Genomic DNA, 24,259 nt, shown 5'->3' with positions numbered 1-24,259 from the left:
ACACAGGCTCATTGGAAATACATGCTTTAGCCTACACTTTTGTGAAACTGCATTCTAGATCAAATGAATGCCACAGGGCAGTATGATACCAACTTTTTCAACTTTGTATCATTTTTACAGAGACTTATTAATCATCAAATTAAAGTTTTTTTTAGGCAGTTATTGTGATATGCATGTGATTTGTAATCGGATACGCTTGTCTCACATATCTATCTCCACCATCATATCATAATCATATATTTTTATTTAATGCCATGTCAGCAACAGTGGATATTTTCATAGCAAAAACATTTAATTACTAAACTTACAATTAAAAAAAATTATAATAATTAAAAAAAAAAATAATTTTAAATCACAAACAAATGAATACATAAATCAGATAATATTTTTAATGTTAATATATGAAGAAAAAAAAAATCTACAATTTTTCCTGGTTATACTTTGTTGAACATCTCCTTGAGTGAGTTCATTTCATAAAAAACCTTTCCGCAGTCATTAAAACAGGACAGTCCAATAGAATGTGCTTTGAACATTGAGTGGGGTCAAAAACATGGGTTAGTTTTGTACAGTGCATCCGAAAAGTATTCATAGCGCTTCACTTTTTCCACATTTTTTAATTTTGCAGCCTTATTTCAAAATGGATTAAATTCATTTATTTCCTCAATTCTACACACAGTAGCCCATAATGACAATGTAAAAAAAATTTGCATTTTGGTATTTTTTGCAAATTTATTAAAAATAAAAATCCTGAAAAATCACATGTACATAAGTATTGACAGCCTTTGCCATGAAGCTCTAAACTGAGCTCAGGTACATTCTGTTACCACTGATTATTGAGATGTTTCAGTAGCTTAATTGGAGTTCACCTGTGGTAAATTCAGTTGATTGGACATTATTTGAAAAGGCATACACCTGTCTATATAAGGTCCCAGGGTTGACAGTGCATGTCAAAGCACAAACCAAGCATAATGACATGGGAATTGTCTGTAGACCTCCAAAACAGGATTGTCTCGAGGCACAAGGCTGGGGACAGAAAAATTTCTGCTGGTATGATGAGACTAAAATTGAACTCTTTGGAGTGACTGCCAGGTTTTACGTTTGGAGAACCTGACACCACTCATCACCAGGCTAATACCATCCCTACAGTGAAGCACAGTGGAGGCAGCATCATGCTGTGGGGAAGTTTTCAGTAACAGGAACTGGAAGACTAGTCAGGATAGAGGGAAAGATGAATACTTTCCGGATACTCTGTATGTCCAATACAACATCTGGTAAAATTACTTGATAAAATCTAGTGTTTAAATGTATTAAAAGTCTATTAGAAATTTCTTCAATGTATCCCACTCCTCTTGTCACTCATTTAAATCGTAACCATTGACGAGGAGGAATTTCCAATCTATCTCCATATGGACAACTTCACTGATATGGTTAGTTTGATCAGTAGTTCACCCTGTAAATTGTGCTGTTTGTGATGTAGAGCACTCTTTCCACAAAAAAATAAAAGCAATGTAAAGTCAAGCTAAAACTATGTGATCGCAGTGAACTTTATCCTATATTTGTATATGAACATATTATTTTTTAAAAAACAGAATTATTAATTGGGATAAGGAAAATGTTTAGGTCAGTGGTTCACTGAGTGATGTGTACAACAAGCCCCGCCTTCTAATCTAAAATACAGCAAAACATGCCCCAAGTAATGTATTTTACATTTGCATATAGACAGCACCCTCAATTGGATTTGTCATCTGAATTGTGCAACAAAAAATAGCTAGAGCCAAAATTTTTACGTTTGGCAAAAATGTTGGCTGAGGTACATATTTCCAATGAGCATGGGCTGAGATTAGAGCCTGTAATATATAAAAATATATGACACTAAAACTACCAGTAGGTGGCGACAAGTCCCTGTCTTAATGAGTGATTTACTAAATTCAAATTGATTGAAATACATTATCGCAGACAATAAAAATATCACAGTTTTATGGGCACTTATATTTTTATGCAAACATTGCAATTTCCGAATGACCTACTTTTGCGAGGACATTAAATATTAGCTCACACGACTAAGAAACGTAGCTTTGTGATTCGATAGATGATACAATGTTCAAAACACCCAAACAATTCAATGCTGCAGGATTTTCACAATAAAACACTTCAGACCCACTTGGAACAGATATGAAAAAGCCAGCAGAGGAATAATACAGCGGAAAATTGAGAAAGCAGAGAAAGAAAGGGGCAGAGCAAGAGATTGAAAGAGAGAATAAAAGAGAAAAAGCACCATAACAAAAAATGGCAGAATAGCAGTGATTTTTCATCTTCCACCTGAATCTCCTGCTGAGATTGGGTTTGCTCATTCACACACAAACACACACAGACTTACTGAGTTTGTGCCCAGCACTTGTAAATCTGGTTCTCGGGACTCCAGCAGTTTGGCTACCATGTGTAAGAAGCTCTCCACAAATGGCTTGATACTCTGGGAATGACAGGCCATCAACAACTGATCCAAAGCTTCCATCGCTATTACCACATACCTGTTCACATACACAAAGACACAGACACAAACACACACATGAGAAACTAGAGTCCAAAATGAGCACTTGCAAAGCATGAGTTTAAATAAAAGTTTAAAAAGTATGAACTAATGGCCAAAATGTTTGAATAATTATTTTGTTTCATGCTCAGCGATGACATTTAAGAACAAAAATACACTAAAACCAGTATTGAATTGAAATATTATTACAACTGAAATATTATTACATTTAAATTTTAAAAAACAAAGCTGAACGCAGCTAGCAAGCAAAAAATTTGAGTCTTACCCATAGCGATGTCGTACCACATCTCTGGTGAGCCGCTCGGCCAAGTATGCTCCGATGCGGTCCAGCTTCTCAGGTGCCGAAACCGCATAAAACGTCAACTTTTCCATGTCAGATTTAACCAGTCCATCCTGAGGAACAAACACACACACACATCTTGACTTCAAATTATGAGAAAACCAGTCTTTTTTTTGCCCGTTTGTGGGTAACACTTATAATACTCTATTAGTTAAAGATGCAGTGTGTAAGTTTGACACCCAGTAGTTAAACTAGGTATTGCACTCCTGAGTGAGTCTATCTGATCATCGAGCCTAAATGCTGATTTTAAATCGTGTTCTAAATAAAAGCAACGTCATGCGATAGAAGGAATATTTTTCTAATTAAAAGGGGTTTTTGTCCTAACCAATATCTGGAATTGATATATTAGAAACGGTTTCTATTTTTTGCAGCTGATCAACAGAAAACTTAATGACAATGATCACCTCAGGTACACCTCATGTGCTTTATTCAGTGTTAAATGCTAACAATGTGAGTTTGAATGTCATTTTACATGACATTTATTGCCGTACTACTGAAAGCAGCAGCAGATAGTTCACCTCAGATCTTGACAATAAAATAAACCATTTCCAGCTGAAGTTTAGAACTGTGAAATAATGCAAACCAACACATGTCAGTTCAATATGTTTTAATTAGATTATGAACCTTACCATTTTGTGAATGAGTGCATATTCTGTGCTTCTGAATGGCTGTCATGTTTCGTCTGGTGCAAACAGCCTAATTGCTTATCACTACAAATCTCGTCACGTACAATGTAACCAGCTCACCTAATGTTTATGTTCATAATATTTATATTATTTGCTAATTAATAACCTCATTTGGAACTCTGAATCTGCGTCTCATTTTGGGGTCTGCTACTGTCCACTGGAGGTCGAATTTCAGTCACGAGCGCATGCTTTGAGAGCCTTTCTGAATTAATGAATGGACTACGCGGTTTTCCATCAAGGCAACCCGGGGTGCTAAAATATATTTGGCTAAACTGCCGGTGGGCGGGTTAAAAGAATCAAAACAAAAACAGCCGTTCTGCTATGTAACGCACATTTTTAAAGCCGAATATCTGACTTCAGCATTGCTTTTCAGATAAACAAGAATGTTCACTTGGCATGTTTTTTTTTAAATATCGGCAAACATATTATGGTATTTATATGCTTTAGAAGAGTCAAAAACTTAAAAATACATTAAAAAGCATCTTTGATGTATTTACTAACATGACCAAACAATCAGTAATAAAATTTTTTCACAGTATCTATTCATCTTTGTTAACATTGATTTGGTTTAATAAAGTCAGTTTTTTTGTTTATGTGTTAGTTCACATAAAAAGCACAACTTTTAGATTTGAATAATGCATTAGTTATTGTTGAACTATGATTAATTAATGCTTTGGAAGATTATCCATGACCATTATTCTAAAATGTTACCACTTTGTGTTCTATAACACTTTACACACAAAAAATGCCAGGTTATTTATACCCAAATTGGGTAAAATATGAACTAATATAAACATTGGGTTAAATTTGGTCCTCATCATTCATTCATTTTCAACCGCTTTTCTTGGGCAGAGTCACGGGGCAGCAGTCTTATGAGAGAACCGCAGACTTCCCTCTCCCCAGACACTTCCTCCAGCTCCTCTGGGGGATCCCGAGGCATTGCCAGGTCAGCCGAGAGACATAGTCCCTCCAGCGTGTCCTGGGTCTTCCCCCAAGGCCTCTACTCGGTGGGACATGCCTGGAACACCTCCCTAGGTAGACATCCAGGAGGCATCCGAAATAGATGCTCGAGCCACCTCAGCTGACTTGTCTCAATGTGGAGGAGCAGCGGCTCTACTCCGAGCTCCTCCCGGGTGACAGAGCTCCTCACCCTATCTATAAGGGTGCGCCCTGCCACCCTGTGAAAGAAACTCATTTCGGCTGCTTGTATTGGGGATCTTGTTCTATAGGTCATGACATACAGCTCATGACAATAGGTGAGAGCAGGAACGTAGATTGACCGGTAAATCGGGAGCTTTGCCTTTCTGCTCAGCTCCTTCTTTACCACAACGGACCCCCTCCAGACCAATCTGGTCCTGTTAATTCAATTCCAAAAATTAACCCAGGACTTGGGTTAGTCCCTATTACACCCAGAATTGGCATTTTGGTATTTTTTTAGTGTAGATAAACACAAACTCACTAAAAAGGAGAGCTTTCTAGCCCTACCTCTTACTACATATTTTCCTAATAGTTCTTCTTCAGTCAGCTAACTCGCATGTCTATGATATTCATTGAAATACTAAAGTATATGAAAGTAGAAGATGGATCAGGACTGAGAAATAAATGTTATTTGTAATGCTGTGAAATGCACAGAAATATTAAGTCACAATGTTATGTTCTATGTTAGAATTTATTTTCCTCACCCTCCTCTCTCCGCTTCTCACTCCACTCTTAGGTTGCTTATTGGTTCAGTTAACCATCCATCATCGTTATGATGGTGCCAGTTCCACCAATCCCCGGACGAGCCGTGAGGATTTAAAGATCTGCCAGATCAGTTTGTAGTGTGCGCCCTGCCTCGGCGTAACTTTGTACTCGTGTTTTGGCATGCTAATTTGATGATTTATTATCTAAGTGTTACCGTTGTAATTCGAGTTTACTTGTTAAACTTCGTTGGCTTTAAGTAACTGCTTTGATGGTTATTGTGTGATTCTAAACTGAGCCTTATGACCTTCCTGTTAGATTAGTTTTAGTTTAGCTTGTTTTTGTTAGATTAGCTTAAGTGTTTTGCCATCTGTGTAATTTTGAGTTTTGTAGTTTAATTAGTTTAGATCGGGTGTCGTGTGCACTGAAGATATCGGGTTTTATTTCCATTTTTCTATTTTTGTCCCCTAGTTTAGATGTTAGATTTAAGGATTGTTTTGTTTTAATTTTTTTGATTTGGCTTACACTCATTGTTTTTGTTTAAAAAGAATATTATATTTCATTATATAAATTATATTAGATTTTTCATTATTATTGTCACAACTTTTGTGTAAACCATTGAGTAAAAAATTGCTTAAATTCAGAACCGATTCATGCCTCATCTTTGACCTGTCGCACACTTTTTGTCGCACTACATTTGTCTTACCTAAATGTTACAGCATTCCTTTTAAACATCATAAACTCGTAACACACAATAATAACGATTAACATTTCAAATATAAATCAAGCACTCAAACACACAAAAAGCCCAGCAAGCATTTTTTGTGTCTAATACAGTGTTTCCCAACCCTGTTCTTGGAGGCACACCAACAGTACATATTTTGGATGTCTCCCTTATCTGACCCAGGTTTTTCGAGTCTCTTCTAATGTTCTGATGAGTTGATTCAAGTGTGTTTGATTAGGAAGAGGTTGAAAATGTGTACTGTTGGTGTGCCTTCAGGAACAGGGTTGAAAAACACTTGTCTAATAGATACCTAATAAACTTCTAAACATAGACATATGTCTTTACCAAGGCTAATGCGGGCTGTCAGTGAAAATCTAATAGACATCTAAGAATGGTCCAAAAAATAGACTAGTAGTCAATAGGCAGGAATGAATGACTACACGTGTGAAGTCTGTCTAATCTATCTATTAGATGACTAGTCTATTTCTGGACCATTGTTAGACATCTATTAAATCCATTAAATCTATTAGACATATTAAACACAAAATTGCTTGGTAGAAGGAGACTGCCTGATCCTTTGAATAATTTACTAATACATACAAAGTATAACATCAGTCACACACACTTTTTAAACTAAGCAAACAAATCAATTTGCTAACTGTGACACAAATATAAGTAAAAAAAAAAAACAGACCTTCGCCAAATCACATAAAATGAAATGAAAATAAATTAAAATCAGACTTTTCCTTTAAAAATAAATACACCTAGACTCGTCGGCCACTTTATTAGGTACACCTGACCAACTTCTCGTTAACACGAAATTTTAATCAGCCAATGAAATGGCAGCAACTCAATGTATTTAGGCATGTAGACATGGTCAAGAGGATCTGCTGCAGTTCAAACCAAGCAACGGAATGGGGAAGAAAGGTGATTTAAGTGACTTTGAACGTGGCATGGCTTTTGGTGCCAGAACAGCTGGTCTGAGTATTTTAGAAACTGCTGATCTACTGGGATTTTCACGCACAACCATTTCTAGGGTTTGCAGAGAAGGGTCCTAAAAAAAGAAAATATCCAGTAAGCGGTAGTTCTGTAGGGGCAAATGCCTTGCTGATGCCACAGGCTACCTGAGTATTGTTGCTGACCATGTCCATTCCTTTGACCACAGTGTCCTAATCTTCTGATGGCAACTTCCAGCAGGATAACACGCCATGTCATCTTAGACTGGCTTCTTGAATATGACGATGAGTTCACTGTACTCAAATGCCCTCCACAGTCACCTGATGTCAATCCAATAGAACACCTTTGGGATGTGGTGGAACGGGAGATTCGCATCATGGATGTGCAGCCGACAAATCTTCAGCAACTGCGTGATACTATCATGTCAATATTGACCAAAATCTTTGAGGAGTATTTCTAGTACCTTGTTGAATCTATGCCATGAAGAGGGCCCAACTCAGAACTAATAAGGTGTACCTTAAAAAGTTGCCGGTGAGTGTGCAGTATAATGTAATGTAAAGGCTATAAGTATTACAAATGCAGTTAGATTATATTAGAAATGAAATATGGACTAAAACAACTTCAATTTAAATTATTTCTTAGTTACTGTTTATTATTTAGAAATGAACATCAGCATAACAAAAAGAAGCATCATATAAAAATGTATTGTTAGTCCACACACATCAGCTAAACCAGTTTATCAACAAAACATTATTGTAAAGTGTTAGTATTTAGTGTTAAAAGTGAAATCTAATACTGCTGTTGATAATCCAGCCTGATCTCATGGGGAAACGTAACTTTTTCATTTTGTCAGTTTAGTGCGTTTAAGCTGCGGTCACACTATAGTTTGAGCATGCGGAATTCTGTTGTACGGCGCTGTGAAAAGGGGCGGTATTAAACAAGATGATTAGACATTTTTAAAAGGGAGCGATTGGTCCATATTTTAAATTCATTCCAGAGACGTCATGTTTTGATCTAAAATTGGTCTCATGCAGTCACGTGAAGCGATTTCGCAGGTCAGAGTTCACCACGCTTGAACTTTCCAACGCAGCGAATTGCGAAACTTGTCATGCGTTTCCTGTCTGATGCATTCGCAAGCTCACGTGACAAGTTTCGCAGTTCGCTGCGTATCGTCATTTAAATGGAAGTCTATGGGGAGAAAAGTGCAGTGTGACCCCAGTACGAAAATGTAAGAATTTTAAAAAGGTGGCGTGGCACCCAACCCCACCCCTAAAGCCAACCGTCATTGGCGGATGAGCAAATCGTACTAAATTATACGAATGAGATCATACAAATTCATACAAATTAGCCACTAAACCAAAAAGTTACGAATTGCTGAGAGATTGTGTTGGATAATCTTATGTATATCTTATGTATATCTAATATCTATATTCAACATCCAATATCCATTCAAAGCAGTTTGTTAATAAAATTGTTTTAGCAAATCCTCATTATTATTTTTGTGATTACTCTGGTTTGCACTTTTACCGAGCAAATATGTTTAAAACGTGAAAAGCATTCAATTTTGTTGTAAAGATTCAAATCTTAAAGTTTTGAAGGGTAAACAGAATATTAAAGGTGAAAAAAATATTTGTCTACTTAACATTTTATAAAAAAAATTGTTATTTATACTGTTTAACACAAGGCGTCATAAGTAGAAAATCACTTTTACCCAGAATCCCTTTAGAGAAATAAACTCCTGGAGCTCTCAAAGTGCTAATTAACTTAACACGATTTTAACGTACGGTACATAACATGACTTTAGGGAATCAGACCGTTTGTGAGTGTGTGTGTGTGTGAGTGTTTGTGTGTGCGTGTGTGTGTGTGTGTGTGTGTGTGTCAGTGGAAACAGTCACACCCTCTCATGAGATTATTGCTCACACTTAGCCTTCAGAGAAAACAAGTGTGTGTGTGTGTGTGTGTGTGTGTGTGTGTGTGTGTGTGTGTGTGTCATTTTAATCAACAGAGCTGCATGCTAAAGTGATGAATATGGAGTAATAGCAAGGTCAAAAAAACCTTTGGTGTGTGTGTATGTGTTTGAGTGTATATGAAGTGGTAAGAAGTGGTCAAAGATCAAAATTAAAGCACTGCTAATACATATTCATGATGGCAGTTCACAGAAATTTCTCGGCAGCGATATGAAAAACAAGAAACAGCTGCCAGTCAACAGCGCATTAAATTTAAATTGATAGTCCAAGCGGCTTCTTTCTTATTATGCCGTGGCATTTACTTTAGCGGGTCTCGGAGGACAGGAAGAGCTGATAAGAATATATTTTGATCAGAGCACTTGAACTGGAACGCGGCTGAATCTTAGTGCATGAACTCTTACATAAAGATGATATTTATTTAAAGCCTCCGTCAACAGTTGGAATTTCTTATGTAAATGAGCAGAACTTGTTGACTGCTGAATTCTGCCGTTTTTCTTATAAACGTGTGTGTACACAAATACATACACACATTTAATAAACAAAGATAAGGAATTCTCACTTTCTCTGGATTTTAATTTGGCATTTTCTGTGCACATCACTTTTGATAATTACTGATATTGAGTCCATATTTAAGGTGAAAAATTAAATGGTAAAGTCTTAAGCATGAACGGGTGGATGGGCGGATAAATAGGTGTGTATATGGATGGGGATGATGAATAGATGGACGGATAGATGGACAGATGAATAGGTGTGTATATGGATGGGGATTGATGGATGGATGGATGAATAGGTGTGTATACAGATAGATGGATGGATGGATGATGGATGGACGGATGAATAGGTGTGCATATGGATGGACAGGTAGGTGTGTATATGGATGGATGGACAGATGGGTAGGTGAGTATAGAGATGAATAGATGGACTGATGAGTAGTTGTGTATGTGGACGGATGGACAGGTTTGTAAATGAATGGGGATGGATGGATGGACTGATGTGTAGGTGTGTATTTGGATATTGATGGATGGATGGGTGGATGGATGGGTAGGTGTGTATATGGATGGGGATGAATGGATGGATGGATAAGTGTGTATATGGATGGATGGATGGATGGATGGACGGATGGGTAGGTTTGTATATGGATGGATGGATAGGTGTGTATATGGATGGATAGATGAATGGATGGATGGATGGATGGATGTGTATATGGATGGATGGATGAATGGATAGACAGATGGGTAGGTTTATATGGGTAGGTTTATTCATGGATGGATAGATGGACTGATGGATGGACAGATAGGTACAGTAGGTGTGTATATGGATGGATGGATGGGTAGGTGTGTATATGGATATTGATGGATGGATGGATGGATGGATGGGTAGGTGTGTATATGGATGGGGATGAATGGATGGATAGATAAGTAGGTATATGGATGGATGGATGGATAGACGGATGGGCAGGTTTGTATATGAATGGATAGATAGGTGTGTATATGGATGGATAGATGAATGGATGGATGGATGTGTGTATGGATGGATGGATGGATGGATGGATGGATAGGTGTGTATATGGATGGATGGATGGGTGTGTATATAGATGGATGGATGGGTAGGTTTGTATAAGGATGGTTGCATGGATGGGTAGGTGTGTATATGGATGCATGGATGGATGGATAGATAGACGGATGGGTTGGTGTGTAAATGGATGGGGATGGCTGGATGGACGAATGGGTAGGTGTGTATATGGATGGATAGGTTTGTATATGGATGGATGGATGGATGGGTAGGTTTATATATGGATGGATGGATGGATGGGTGTGTATATAGATAGATGGATGGATAGGTGTGTATATGGATGGTTGCATGGATGGGTAGGTGTGTATATGGATGCATGGATGGATGGATGGATGGATAGACGGATGGGAGGGTTGGTGTGTAAATGGATGGGGATGGATGAATGGACGAATGGATAGGTGTGTATATGGATAGGGATGGATGGATGGATGGATATGCAAAACATTTTTATTGGCTGAAACACCAAAACATATTTGTAAAGCATTTTTAAAAAGATGCTCAGTAGACAATCTGGCAACCTGCAATATTCAACTCAACATAATATTCCAAAACTCCTTGCATTTCCATATTTTTCAGTGATATTTTACCTTGGGGTCCTCGGGGAAAATGTTGTCAACTAGGCGTTTGTAGCGCGGCCGCAGAGGACCACAACACCCACACACACCTGCAAAGAGAGACAAGAACCTTTATTAAAAACAGAAGACACATAACCTTGACTTTATATCAGCTTTAAATGCATTCGGTTTAAACTGTAGAAACAAATGCTTTTGGAGAGTTTGCGTTTAATTAAATTAAACTGATCTAAGGTGCTGCTCTCACATCTGTCTGCATCTTTTATTAATAGCTGTTTATCTATTTTAACATGTTAGAATGACATCTTTGATTGCTGTGGAGAATCTCAGTTTTTAAGCTTCTCTTAACAGAGAACCATGTTTTAATGTGTTTGATCAAGACAAGGACCAGTATGGAAAATTTGTTAAATAGTAATTCTTTATACTACGAAGTCCATAAGTGATATATTGACTAATAATTAAGCGTGAATACGAATTTAGCTGAGCCTAATTACAAAAACAAAAAAATAGTGGTCAACAATCTGGTCTTTCCTCTAGCATAAACTTCATGTCACGTCATGTGGAAAGCATCAATCACATTTCTCATGGCCAACAGCTTGCACATGAAAAGGATCAACCTGCAGAAATGATCTATAATTTATTGGTTATCATTTGTTTTCTTATTAGTCTGATAATGCTAATAGTATGAATACTATTATTAATAGTATGGAGACCAATATTTGTGCATCAGTAGTTAGTCCATCATTATTAACTCAACCTATTAACTATTAGAAATTCAACTTTGATCTATTTACAGAAGGACGCTTCCAAAATATCATCATGGAAGATGATTTTTTTCTTAATATTCTAATGATTTTTTGGCATAAGAGAAAAATCTATAATATTGACCCACAATGTTTTTTTTCTCGTCTATTCCCACAAATATACCCATGCAACACAAGACTGGTTTTGTGGTCCAGGGTCACTTCTGTGAACATCAGTTAGATGCTAATCAATATTCACGAGACTCCTGGACCTCCTGGGTGAGTTTGGATGTCAGCGACGCTTTAGAAATTCTACAAATAAAAATTGTGAAGATATTTTCTAAGACAAACAGCAATTCCTGATGCTAACATTTTAACTACAGAAATATTTGCAACATGTAAAAAATATGCAATAAATAATAATAATATATGAATAAAATATGAAATATGCAATCAAAATATATAAAACGTACACTACCTGACAAAAGTCTTGTCGCCTATCAAAGTTTTAGAATCAACAAATAATGACTTGACTTCTAGTTGATCATTTGGTATCAGAAGTATATGAAAGGCAAAGGCCTCTAGATTTAGCTTATTTTACCAAAATAAAATATGATCATGCTTTGATTTGACTGTGTTTAGACAAAAGTCTCATCACTTAACAGAAATAATGTACAGTATAGAATATAAAGTCATGGTGCAGTAAAAAGAGTTAATATTGTGTCTGACTCCCATGAGCTTGGACGACTGCATTCATACATCTCTGCAATGACTCAAATAACTTATTAATAAAGTCATCTGGAATGGCAAAGAAAGCGTTCTTGCAGGACTAACAAAGTTCATCAAGATTCCTTGGATTCATCTCCAATGTCTCCTCCACCTTACCCCAGACATGCTCAATAACGTTCATTTCTGGTAACTGGGCCGACCAATCCTAGAGCACCTTGATCTTCTTTGCTTTCAGGAACTTTGACGTGGAGGCTTAAGTATGAGAAAGCACACTACAGGACCTGCTGTAGAATTTGCCCTCTCCTGTGGTTTGTAATGTAATGGGCAGCATAAATGTCTTGATATCTCAGGCAGTTGATGTCATCCACTCTGCAGATCTCTCAAATGGCTCCCGTACTGAATGTAACCCCAAATCATGATTTCTCCTTTACCAAACTTGACTGATTTCTGTGAGAATCTTGACTCGATGCGGGTTCCAATAGGTTTTCGGCAGTATTTGTGATGATTGGGATGCAGTTCAACAGATGATTCATAAGAAAAATCTACCTTCTGCCACTTTTCCAAATGATCAACTAGAAGTCAAGTTATTATTTGTTGCTCTTACAGCTGGGATCAACAACAAGACTTTTGCCAGGTAGTGTGTATATACTGTATATGTATATAGAAGTCAAGTTATTATTTGTATCGTTACTTATTATTTGAACCTTTTTAAGAAGTAAAAAAATGCCATGTTTAGACATTTAAATTATTTTTTAGACAAAACGATACTCATGTTTTGACTTTAGAAGTATTGACAACATTCTTTCACCAAAAAATAATAATTGATCAAAAAATGCTTTAAATTACAATATTTGAATTTGAATATACTCAGACCTTCATAGAATAACACTGTGAACTAATAATAAGTAATAAAGTAAATAATAAATATATCATAACTGAATTTTCACCTAACCTTTTTAAGATGATGTCAAAATTTCAGCTTTTACAAACCAGTTTTTCCATTTCATTTTGCTGTGGAGGTATCTGGTGCTCTCTTACGGAGCCAGATCCGTCTCAAATGACACATTTACAGAATAGAATTCATACATCTACAACACAACTAACATTTACAAAATCCAATTCGTAAATAAAAACACGATTCAAAAATACACAAATCCAATTCATAAATACAAAATGTGATTCAAAAACACACAAATCCAATTTGTAAATTCAAAACACGATTCAAAAGTACACAGATACAATTCGTAAATTCAAAACTAGATTTATAAATACACAAATCCAATATGTAAATTAAAAAACACGATTCAAAAATATTCAAATCCAATTCATAAATTCAAAACACAAATAAAAAAATAAGCAAATCCAATTTATAAATTCAAAACACGATAAAAAAAAAATACACAAATCTAATTCATAAATTCAAAACACAATTCAAAGATACACAAATCTAATTCGTAAATTCAAAACACGATTAAAAAATATGCAAATCCAATTCTTAAATTTAAAACACGACTGATTTAAAAATACACAAATCCAATTAATAAATTCAAAACACAATTTAAAGATAAACAAATCTAATTCATAAATTCAAAACACAATAAAAAAATACACAAATCCAATTAATAATCGTCAAAGTACGATAAAAAAATTAGCAAATCCTATTCATAAACTCAAAACACGATTTAAAAATACACAAATCCAGTTCGTAAATTCAAAACCCGAATAAAAAAAAAAACACACAAATCCAATTCGTAAATTCAAAACGCGATTCAAAAATACATAAATCCAGTTTGTAAATTCAAAACACGATTCAAAAGTACGCAAACCCAATTCATGAATACAAAACACAATTCGAAAAAACACAAATCCAATTCATAAATTCAAAACACAATTCAAAGACACACAAATCTAATTCATAAATTCAAAACACAATTCAAAAATACACAAAACCAGAGTAAAAAAATACACAAATCCAATTCGTAAATTCAAAACATGATTCAAAAGTACGCAAACCCAACTCTTAAATTTAAAACCTTATTCAAAAATACACAAATCCAATTTATAAATTCAAAACACAATTCAAAAGTACGCAAATTCAATTCATTTGGTGAAAATATTATTATTTTTACTTGTGATTTCACAAATTGGATTCTGTAAATGTGAATTGTGCTGAAATTTATTTTGTAAATGTATGATTTTTGAGACTGATCTGACTCCATACTCTCCGAACACAAATATGGCCCTAATAACACAGGGCAGATATGCAAGTAAGCAATCCTGACACCACATATTCACTCAAGCCAATAAGACCTTCTGAATTTACATATGTGCGACATTAAACTGAGCTGTCAGAATGGTGATGTGTACAGTATGTGGATGCACTGATGAATAGCACAATGCAAACTCTGTGTGCGAGTGTGTGTGTGTGATGCCACAGTTTGAAGGTCTGATTAATTATTAAAAAAAGTCAAAGAAGAAATCTGAGAGCAGCAGAGCAGCCAACACACACACACACACGCAGACACACTTCTCATATTCAGCACACACCCGCTACACTGACAGTCCTTCACCTGCTACAGCTGAAATTGCTCATTCAATCCCACATGGCTAATAAATCTGAATTGCCATGTGCACGCATGTGTGTATATGCCAGCAAAACGTGATTGTCTGTATGTGTGTGTGCGTGTGTGTGTGCAGGGATTGTAAAGTGAGATGTGGAAAAAAAAAAGAGCCGCCATTATCAGCTCAAACACCTGATCCAACTTCTGAAAGACGGAAAAAGCGAGAGATGCTCCGAGGGAGAGAAATAAATAGAAGGAGAGCAGGCAAGAGAACGAGCTCTACTGCAAAGTGACAAACACATCAACAACCTCGTTAGTGAAGGGTGTGCAACAGCCTCATATTAATCATCAGGATCTCACAAACACACACATATATATAGATACCGAGTCTGCCCAGGAAAGATCTCCTCTCCCAGGTGTGTCTGTATCTGAAGGTCCCGTCAGCCTCGGAGCGTGGCACCTGTCTGTACCTCCTCATCATGACCTCTGACCTTTCGGCGGCTCCTTTAGACCCCTGGAACCTCCGGCTCGGTCCCAAAAAGTGACCTCTCTGGCTCTGCCTCAACTTGTCTGAGACTCTGACACACCTGAGCGGAGCACCTGCGCCAGGACACGCCCTCTTAGGAGAGCCAGCCAATCATAGATGATTAAAGCAGGCAGGAAGTTACACCTACTGTGGTCTGCTTGTGTGCTGGCAGATACAAATGAGGCCATTTACTGTTTGCATGAAGAATGAGACTTGCTCTACTGTAAAGATTTTTCTTCTGGCCTTTGCTAGATCTAAAATACAGCCATTATACACTCTGAAAATGATGTTTGCTGATGTTCAAACTACTTGAGTTGAAACAACACAATTCTTGAATAATTTTGTTTGCGACAACTTAATTGTTTTACATTCAATCCACTTAAATTTATAAATATAAATATGTTAATTTAATTCCTTCATGTTGTCCCAACACAAAATGATTGTGTGGAACCCAGCATTCTTTACAGTGTAGGCTGTGAAAAGTGATTTCTTCAAAAAGTGAGTAAATCCATTGCCTTAAAAGTGACAAGCTGATTTTACTTTAAAAAAATATGAGTAATTCTGTTGTAACTTAGAACTGTTAAATTCACTTAACTAAATTGTTCATAATTACGCACATAGTTCATTTGCTTAATAATAGGGATGTCCCGATCTTTTTTTTGCCCTCGAGTGAGAGTCATTTTATTTTGAGTATCTACCGATACCGAAACCCGATCAAATACTTATATAATACATAAAAAAAGAATAAAGAAGAGCAAAAAAACAGATCCAGTATGTTCCTTTTTTAATTTAATTCACCTTATTTTAACATTCAAAAACAGAGCACTTATGTGAGGTAGCTTTAACAATCAAGTAATAAACAACATTAATTCTTCACTTTTGGACTTGTAAAATCTAATTTAAAATCTAAAGTAAAATCTAATATAAAAACAAATAGCACTTCAACTTAAAATACCCAGCAGGCAATCCCAAGTTTACATATCTCACAGTTTGCTATGGCAATGTTGTCATCATTAACTTTATAATATCTCCACACCACAGACATACACGCTCTTTCCGCTTCAAGCTGCTTCTGTGTTCTACTTTCCCGGCCTTTAACCAATAGCGTCTCTGCAACAAAGTGACGTCATGCCACATGTGTTGCTGTTTTTGTGTAAATTCAAGAAAGAGGTCTAACTTTGTGCCACCGCATAACTATTAATGTATTTAAAAAATAATGAGAATATATCCACATATATATTCGAGTCCTGATCGTGAGGTAACGTCTGATTCCGATCGAGTCTGAAACCGTGTGATCGGGCCCGATTTCAGTTCACGTGATCGGATCTGGACATCCCTACTTAATAATGTTAAGGCATAATACGGTTGTTTAATCACTTTTTTTTTTAAGTCAACTAAACACTTATTTATAGTGTAGTTTCTAAAACTAAAACCATCTTTGAAACAACAACAGAACCATAAGGTTAACATTATTAAATGTGGACTAACAATAAAATGTTTTGACCTTGGTTAATGCTTACTCCAACATTTACTAATATGTTATTAATGTGTTAATATCTGTTAATGTTATTTTGTAGCAGAGCTAACATGAAAAACGAAGATATTTAATATAATACAAATTAAAAAAAATTAAACAAAGCATTGCTGATTTTTTGTTAGCATTTACTAAAATGAAAAAAAGAGACATTACTGTCTTACAATAAAACATACATGTAAACCTATTTTACATATAGTATTTCTCGCTTTCATGTAGTTCAACTTCATGTAGTTCAACTTGGTGCAAATAGTTTGTAAAGCCTGGCTCATTGTGGTCAAAGTAGTTGATTAATAAAGTGAAACTGACGGCCTGGCGCAAATGGATTGTCAGTACGCAAACCCAATTCCTAACACTAAACAGAAATTATTTAGCCTAATATAGGCTACTCTGAAACTGTGAATATTTCACTGTAAATTTATATATTAATATTTTATTTAACAGACCTGTTTGCTAGTTTGTGCGCTGAAGCATAGGCCTTTAAGCGAACCTTGTTTTGAACTTCACCTCAAATATTCTTGTTTATTTAGTAGATAACTGATCAACAAAAATACATTAAAATAAGCAACAAAGTATACCAAATGAAATTAAGTTTCAAAAAGATAATTTTTCAGACAAAAAATAATTTTTCAGACATGCTTTCACTTTCTCCATCTCACTCGCGGCAAGTTTATGCGAGGGAATTTATTAAATAAAACTGGCCTCAGACGGTTTTGTTTAGTCTGCGTCTAAACAGCAGGGAGATATCAGGCTTTGCTAAAAGGATGATCGATTAGGGATGCCTATTACAGATTAAAAAAAAAAATCTTAATATTAAAAAGGAAAGCTAAGCTGGGCCACAACAGATCATATCAATGTCATAATGAATGCTCAAACAATGTAGCCCATAGTTGATAGCAAGCATCATGTTTAGATTTTCATTGTTCTTGTCTTACCCTCAATGTAAGTAAAACTGTGGGAATGTTTTTTTTCAATTATGAAAAATGAGGAGCATTGCTCAGATATTTTAGTTAATGGAAAAGTAACAAATATAGTTGATCATTCTAAATATTTAGGTATAATTATCAACTCCTAATTTAAATTTTAAAGAGCACATTAAGAAGGTTTCCAAAAGTGCTAGAGCAAGCCTGAGGATTTATAGAAACATTAAGCATCAGTTACTTATGGCTGATGCTAATTTTTTTATGAATACAATGATTTACCCTCACTTATCTTATTGTGCTACAAGCTGGTCCCACACGAACATTACAACATTAAAACCATTGTATATTATCTATAAACAAACTGTACAAATTTTTGCTAAAAAGCCAAGGAGCTATCATCATTGTAACTGTATTGCACAACATAACTTACTAACATTCGACAGTTTCTTATTTTATGCTGATGTGTTTAATGTATAAAATATTTAATGCTCTTGCACCACCACCCCTCAAACAATGTGTGATTGTCTGCAAGGACAATATAAGACAGACTAGGTCATCGGTTAGAAGTGATTGTTCAGTTAAGCTTAGGAGAACCGCTTTTGGACAATCAGTTTTTTCAGTCAGAGCAGCAGAAAGATGGAATGAAATACCAGTGTATATCAGAGAGAGTACCACTTATAATAATTTTAAAACTGTTCTTAAAACTTGGCTTAAACAAAATCAAATATGCAGCCACTGATTTGATTTCATTTTATTAATAATGATGTATTGCATGTATTGTATTGTAAGTGTATAATGTTTTATTTTTAACTGTTAAATTTGTTACAACTTCCTGCCAAGGGACCACATATGTAAATTAGCTTTATAGCTAACTCTGGCACAATTTGTCATGTTGTACATTGTCCCTGTATAAATAAAATAAAAAATAAAATAAAATAAATAAAATTAAATTAAAAAAAAAAATTAATAAAAAAATTAATTAATAAATAAATAAAATAAAATAAAATTGTGCCATCTGTCATATACAGTAGGCCTATAGGTGTGTTATTTTTACCAAAGAAGATATATTATTTGAGATCACCAGAAATGTAGAAACTATATTATATTAATAAAAAAAAAATAAAATAAAAATAAAATAATAATAATAAAAATGGCACAGTATCGGGATCGGATCAGTATCGGTCGATATTCAGAATTTTGGTATCCAGATCAGATCGGTTCCAAAAAAATGGTATCGGTGCATCCCTAGTCTGGATTGCCATCTTATATGACTATCTGCTTATATGACATTTTTTTCAAAAGCAGCCACTCTGGCTAATTCTACTATCCGAAAGAATTGCTGAAAGAAAGGACCATCCTCTGATTTCCAAATTATCATAATTTTGCTTAAATTTTGCTCAATTTCATATTTTAAAGTTTCCAAAAACACAAAACAAGTGAACAAGCCCAGGCTAAATCAATCAAACCAACAGGAAAGACTGAAATAAATTAATAAAACCAATATCAAATTAATTCTGAAATAACAAATCTTCTTTCTCTTAATTCGCGCAAAGGAAGATCTATTTTCAGCTAGATGACACAGCCCATGGCCAGCAGGGGGCGCTCACCCAGAGCGGCCCACCCAGAGCAAGGTGCAAATCCCGCTTCCCACTGGTGCCTGTTGAATACCCATTACTGCCGACACGAGAGCATCTGGGGAAATGAAGAGATTGATTCAGTGCCTGCAGAGAAAATCCTCTTAACCTTATGAGGACCTGAAATAGCTTAAGAGTTTGAAGAGCGACTGCGGAGCCCGAGAGAAAGCTGCCATAACAGAATTACCATCTATCTTAGAGAGAGAGAAAGAGAGAGACTATGATGCATAATAACCAAGGCACAACTTTTAGCACTACCGTGTGCACTTCGCATAAACACAAAAATGCAAATGAGCCAATAAAATAGTCAATGAAATAAAATTGGAGCGTTTGCTTTTTGATATATTGGCGCTTTTAGAGGTTGGTCTAACACTAAGGGTAATAATCAAGACATAATAACATTAAAGATGTAGTTCTAAAGATAAAACAATAGCAGAGCCACAACAGTAACATATCGTTGCAATCACTTTTAGCTGACGAATGACAAAAACATTAAGAGGCAATCAGAATCCATCTAGCTTCACAGAGAGCACGCATTTCAAGGGATAGTTCACCCAAAAGTTAAAAGTTTTCATTTTGATTTGCCTCAACAGTTTTTTTTTTTACTCTCAAAGTTTTGGTTGCTGTAATTAGCATTTAATGAATAACCACAGCTTACAGCTAAAAACTGTATTTAGAATCTACTGAAGTAACTGAGTGAATCAACAGATCTTTTGGGGGGTGATGCATCAGACAATAAATCTGCAGTGTATGCATTATTCAGTTGTATACTTCAATGGCCTTAAAGTTCGCATGAACCAGAAGTTGACAAGACTTCTAAGTACTTCCAACTGAAATGGAATATTGAGTAGGGGCGGGGCTTTCTTTATGCACATCGTTTCCTAGAGGCAAACTAGCGTTAAGAGGAGCCACTCATTAAGACAGGCACTTGCTAGGGATGTAACAATTCACTCAACTCACTATTCACAAAAGCTGCGTCCAAAATTGCATACTTCCATACTATATAGTATGCTAAAATCAGTATGTGAGCCGAGTAGTATGTCCGAGTTCATAGAATTCGAAAAATCGGTGCGCGAGAAGTACCTGGATGACTTACTACTTCCGACGAGATTCTAAAGTGTGCATCGGATGGAGCTACAGTTCCCAACCTTTTTTTGCCTGAGACCCCCTTTTCACCCTGGAAAATATTGTATGGCCCCCCTCAACATTTAATTATATTATCGCTCGTATAATTTTGCAGAAAGGATGACAAAATGCTGTTTTGAAATAAACCGTTGGTTTATTAGTGGGTGTATATCTAGATATGTTTATGCACAAATAACAGCCTAATGTAAAATATAAAAGCAAAACATCAGTGGGCCCTTTGTAACTGGAAAACGTAAGCCTTTGGCCTTTAAATTGGAGCTATATTAGTTGCCAATTTTTTAAAAGTTACTTGTCAGTAGCTGTGATGCCCTCACCTCATTTTGGGTGTGTGTCAATTCTTTTGCCTTGCGCTTCAAAAATGCTCTGGGCTTGTCACGGTATTGAGGATGAGAGAGAGAATTCATTTGCTCACATTCATACTGTATAGAATGTACTTTTCTAGCGGCCAAGTAGTATGTTTAATTTAAAATGTGAGTAGTAGGTGGTTTCAGGCGGTTTTCGGATCTCACAATACAATTTTTCACAATTTGTGAAAAAAGTGCCCTTTTATTATTTCTCTAATGCTTACAAAAATTCCTGTGCAAAATAAAATAAAAATGTAATGTAATAATTAAAATAAGTATCGTAATAATAATAATAATTTAAAGGTGCAGTATGCAAGTTTGACACCCAGTGGTTGAACTAGGTATTGCATTCCTGGATCAAAACAAACGCAAGAGCAGGTTGCCAGATTGAAGACCAATAGGAGGGAATCTGACGATCGAACCTAAAGACCTCAATTTAAATCCTGTTCTAAATAAAAGTTCCGGCAGGTGATAGAAGGAATATTCTCCATATTAAAAGGAGCTTTTGTTCCAATTGAATTGATGTATTAGAAAAGGCTTCTATTTCTTGCAGCTGAACAACAGAATACTGGCAATGATCACCTCAGGTACACCTCATGTGCTTTATTCAGTATTAAATGCTAATAATGCGAGTTTGAATGCTATTTTACATGACATTTATTGCCATACTACTGAAAGCAGCAGCAGATAGTAGCAACCAACACATATCAGTGATTCAGCATCTACATTTAATAATGTTATAGAGGTTTAATATGTATTAATTAGATTATAAACCTTACCATTTCATGAGAGAGTGCATATTCTGTGCTTCTAAATGGCTGTATTTAAATTTCTGTCGTGTTTGTCTGGTGCAAACATCCCAATTGCTTACCACTGCAAATCTTGTCACATAGCATGTTGTAAGGACAGGGGGTTACAATGTAACCTGCTCACCTAATGTTTACATTCCTAATATTTATATTATTTGCTAAATAATAACCTGATAACTCTGAATCTGCCTCTCATTTGAGAGGCTGTTACTGCCCACCGGAGGTTGCATTTGGGTCACGGGCGCATGCTTTGAGAGCTTTTCAAAATGAATGAATGAATGAAATAAGGGGTTTTCCAACAAGGTAACCCGAGGTGATGAAATATAATAGGCTAAACTGGCATTGGGTGGGTAAAAAGGACCAAAACCAAGACAGCGTTCCGGCATGTAACATATATTTTCAAAGCAGAATATCTGACTTCAGCATTGTTTTTCAGATAAAGAAGAATGTTCACTTGGCATGTTTCTTAAATATGTATTATGGTATTTTCATGCTTTAGAAGAGTCAAAAACTTGAATACAGCACCTTAGAACAAATGAAGACTTTGTCTGCTGCCACCTACTGGTGCTTTTAGAGTCATATTTTATTCACCCATGATAAAACAGGCAAAACAACAGCACAAAACACACTCAACAAAATATTAATTATCACTTTCAAAAAAGAAAACTACATTACTGAAAATTATAATAGCATCTGCCATGCTCCATACTATATATACATACAGTATGAGCCTATTTGGATGCAGGAATAGTCTTGTTTTAATCTGCCACAGTGAATGTTCAACGTAGAAAGTCCTATTTGAGAGTTTAACATCTGACCTTGCATCTGTGTGTGTCTGTGTGTGCCTGCGTGTGTGTGTGCGTGTTTGCTTTAAACCTGGCTTTCTGTTCTCATTTCAAGCAAAGACCAAAGTCTGTGAGGAAAAAAAAAACCTATAATCCTTTGCCATCTGACAGAATACAGGTAGAGTCTATACAAATACACTCTTCCAAACCCACTGATACACACGCGGTGCTAAATTTACCAGTACGGGTCGATGGAGTGGAAGACAGATAACAAAATATGCATGAGCTAGTCAATACAGAGAGGAAAAAAAGGAAGGGAGGAGAGAAACGGAAAACCTCTTATCGCTTGCTACCATCCGAGCGGTTTCACATTTGAGGGAAATTCAACCATTTAAACGCTTCTGCGTAGTCTGCACATTTGAGGTGCACTTATGAGATCATTAGCCCAGTTACTATTTCTCATAATGCAATGCAACTGTATCCAAGCATCTTAAAACATGACTGACATCTGGGAGAGCGGCAGACGGTGACAATTCATTTTACTACAGAAGAAATCATGCATGTCTGCATACTGAGGATTGGTTAGGAAAACAACATGAAGTATGCATGACATTTGCTTAGGCAGTGTGTAAATACGCCATTTCAAACGCATTATCCCTCGGCTTTTTTCCATTTACTGAATGATTCTAATGAGAGTTCGGTCCAAATGGCTTTTTCAATAAGCCGAAGCCGATATTTAAAGATCAAGGTGGTCAATATAACGCTCAAGGGCTGCATGCGTGTAGGTAAAATATTTATCTTAATGAAATATTGACGTAAGCATGATCAGTTTAATGTTAAAGTGACAGCAATAACACAGAAGGTCATGTTGAGTGACGTGAGGGTGAGTAATTCAATGACAAAAGATAAAGGACAAGGTATGCGTGTCAATTAATGCAAATAGATGGAATAAAACATCTGATATGTGAAGGTAGCGTTAGTGACATTTAATTAGCTTTTATCCGATGATGTGTTTGGACTGTGTCAGTGTCTGTTTCATGCACACAACATAGATAAGCAACAACAAGTAAACATGTCAGCTGAGCGGACGCTCATCAGTATGACTAAACATCATGCCAGAGCAGCACTATGTTCAATTTTGTTTGGCTAAAGTATCTAGAGATGGCTGGTTACTCACAAATATTACAGTGAACTGTTTGCCAAAATAAATACCAACATTTAATTACCAAAATTTCATTTTGAAACCAAAATTATTTAGCCAAAAACAGAAATCAATACATAAAATTGCAAGTTTCAGGTTTGTTCTATACTTTACATTAAGGGCCCTATCGTACACCCAGCGCAAAAAGGTGTTGCTATTTTCAGATCAACGCAACCTTATTTTCCCGTTATCCGCCACGTTGTTTAAATAGCAAATCCATTTGCGCCACTTTGTGAACCAGGGCCGGATTAACGTAAGGGCTGAAGCCCCAGGGCCCA

General features: G+C 35.9%; 1 protein-coding gene across 2 annotated transcripts in view; it reads right to left on the bottom strand.

The window, feature by feature from the left end:
• efr3a (EFR3 homolog A (S. cerevisiae)) overlaps window positions 1-24,259 on the bottom strand; it is a 92,578-nt gene that overhangs the window by 56,434 nt on the left and 11,885 nt on the right. For both annotated transcript variants that reach the window (XM_056479926.1, XM_056479933.1), the window contains exons 3-5: window positions 11,062-11,138; window positions 2,814-2,941; window positions 2,378-2,528 (exon numbers count right to left, since the gene is read on the bottom strand). In XM_056479926.1, coding sequence (XP_056335901.1) covers window positions 2,378-2,528; window positions 2,814-2,941; window positions 11,062-11,138 — 356 coding nt within the window. The remainder of the gene's footprint in view (window positions 1-2,377; window positions 2,529-2,813; window positions 2,942-11,061; window positions 11,139-24,259) is intronic.

Source organism: Danio aesculapii, chromosome 2 (assembly GCF_903798145.1).
Source record: "Danio aesculapii chromosome 2, fDanAes4.1, whole genome shotgun sequence".
In the NCBI taxonomy this organism is placed as follows: domain Eukaryota; kingdom Metazoa; phylum Chordata; class Actinopteri; order Cypriniformes; family Danionidae; genus Danio; species Danio aesculapii.
This window is presented reverse-complemented; position numbering and strand designations above follow the sequence as displayed.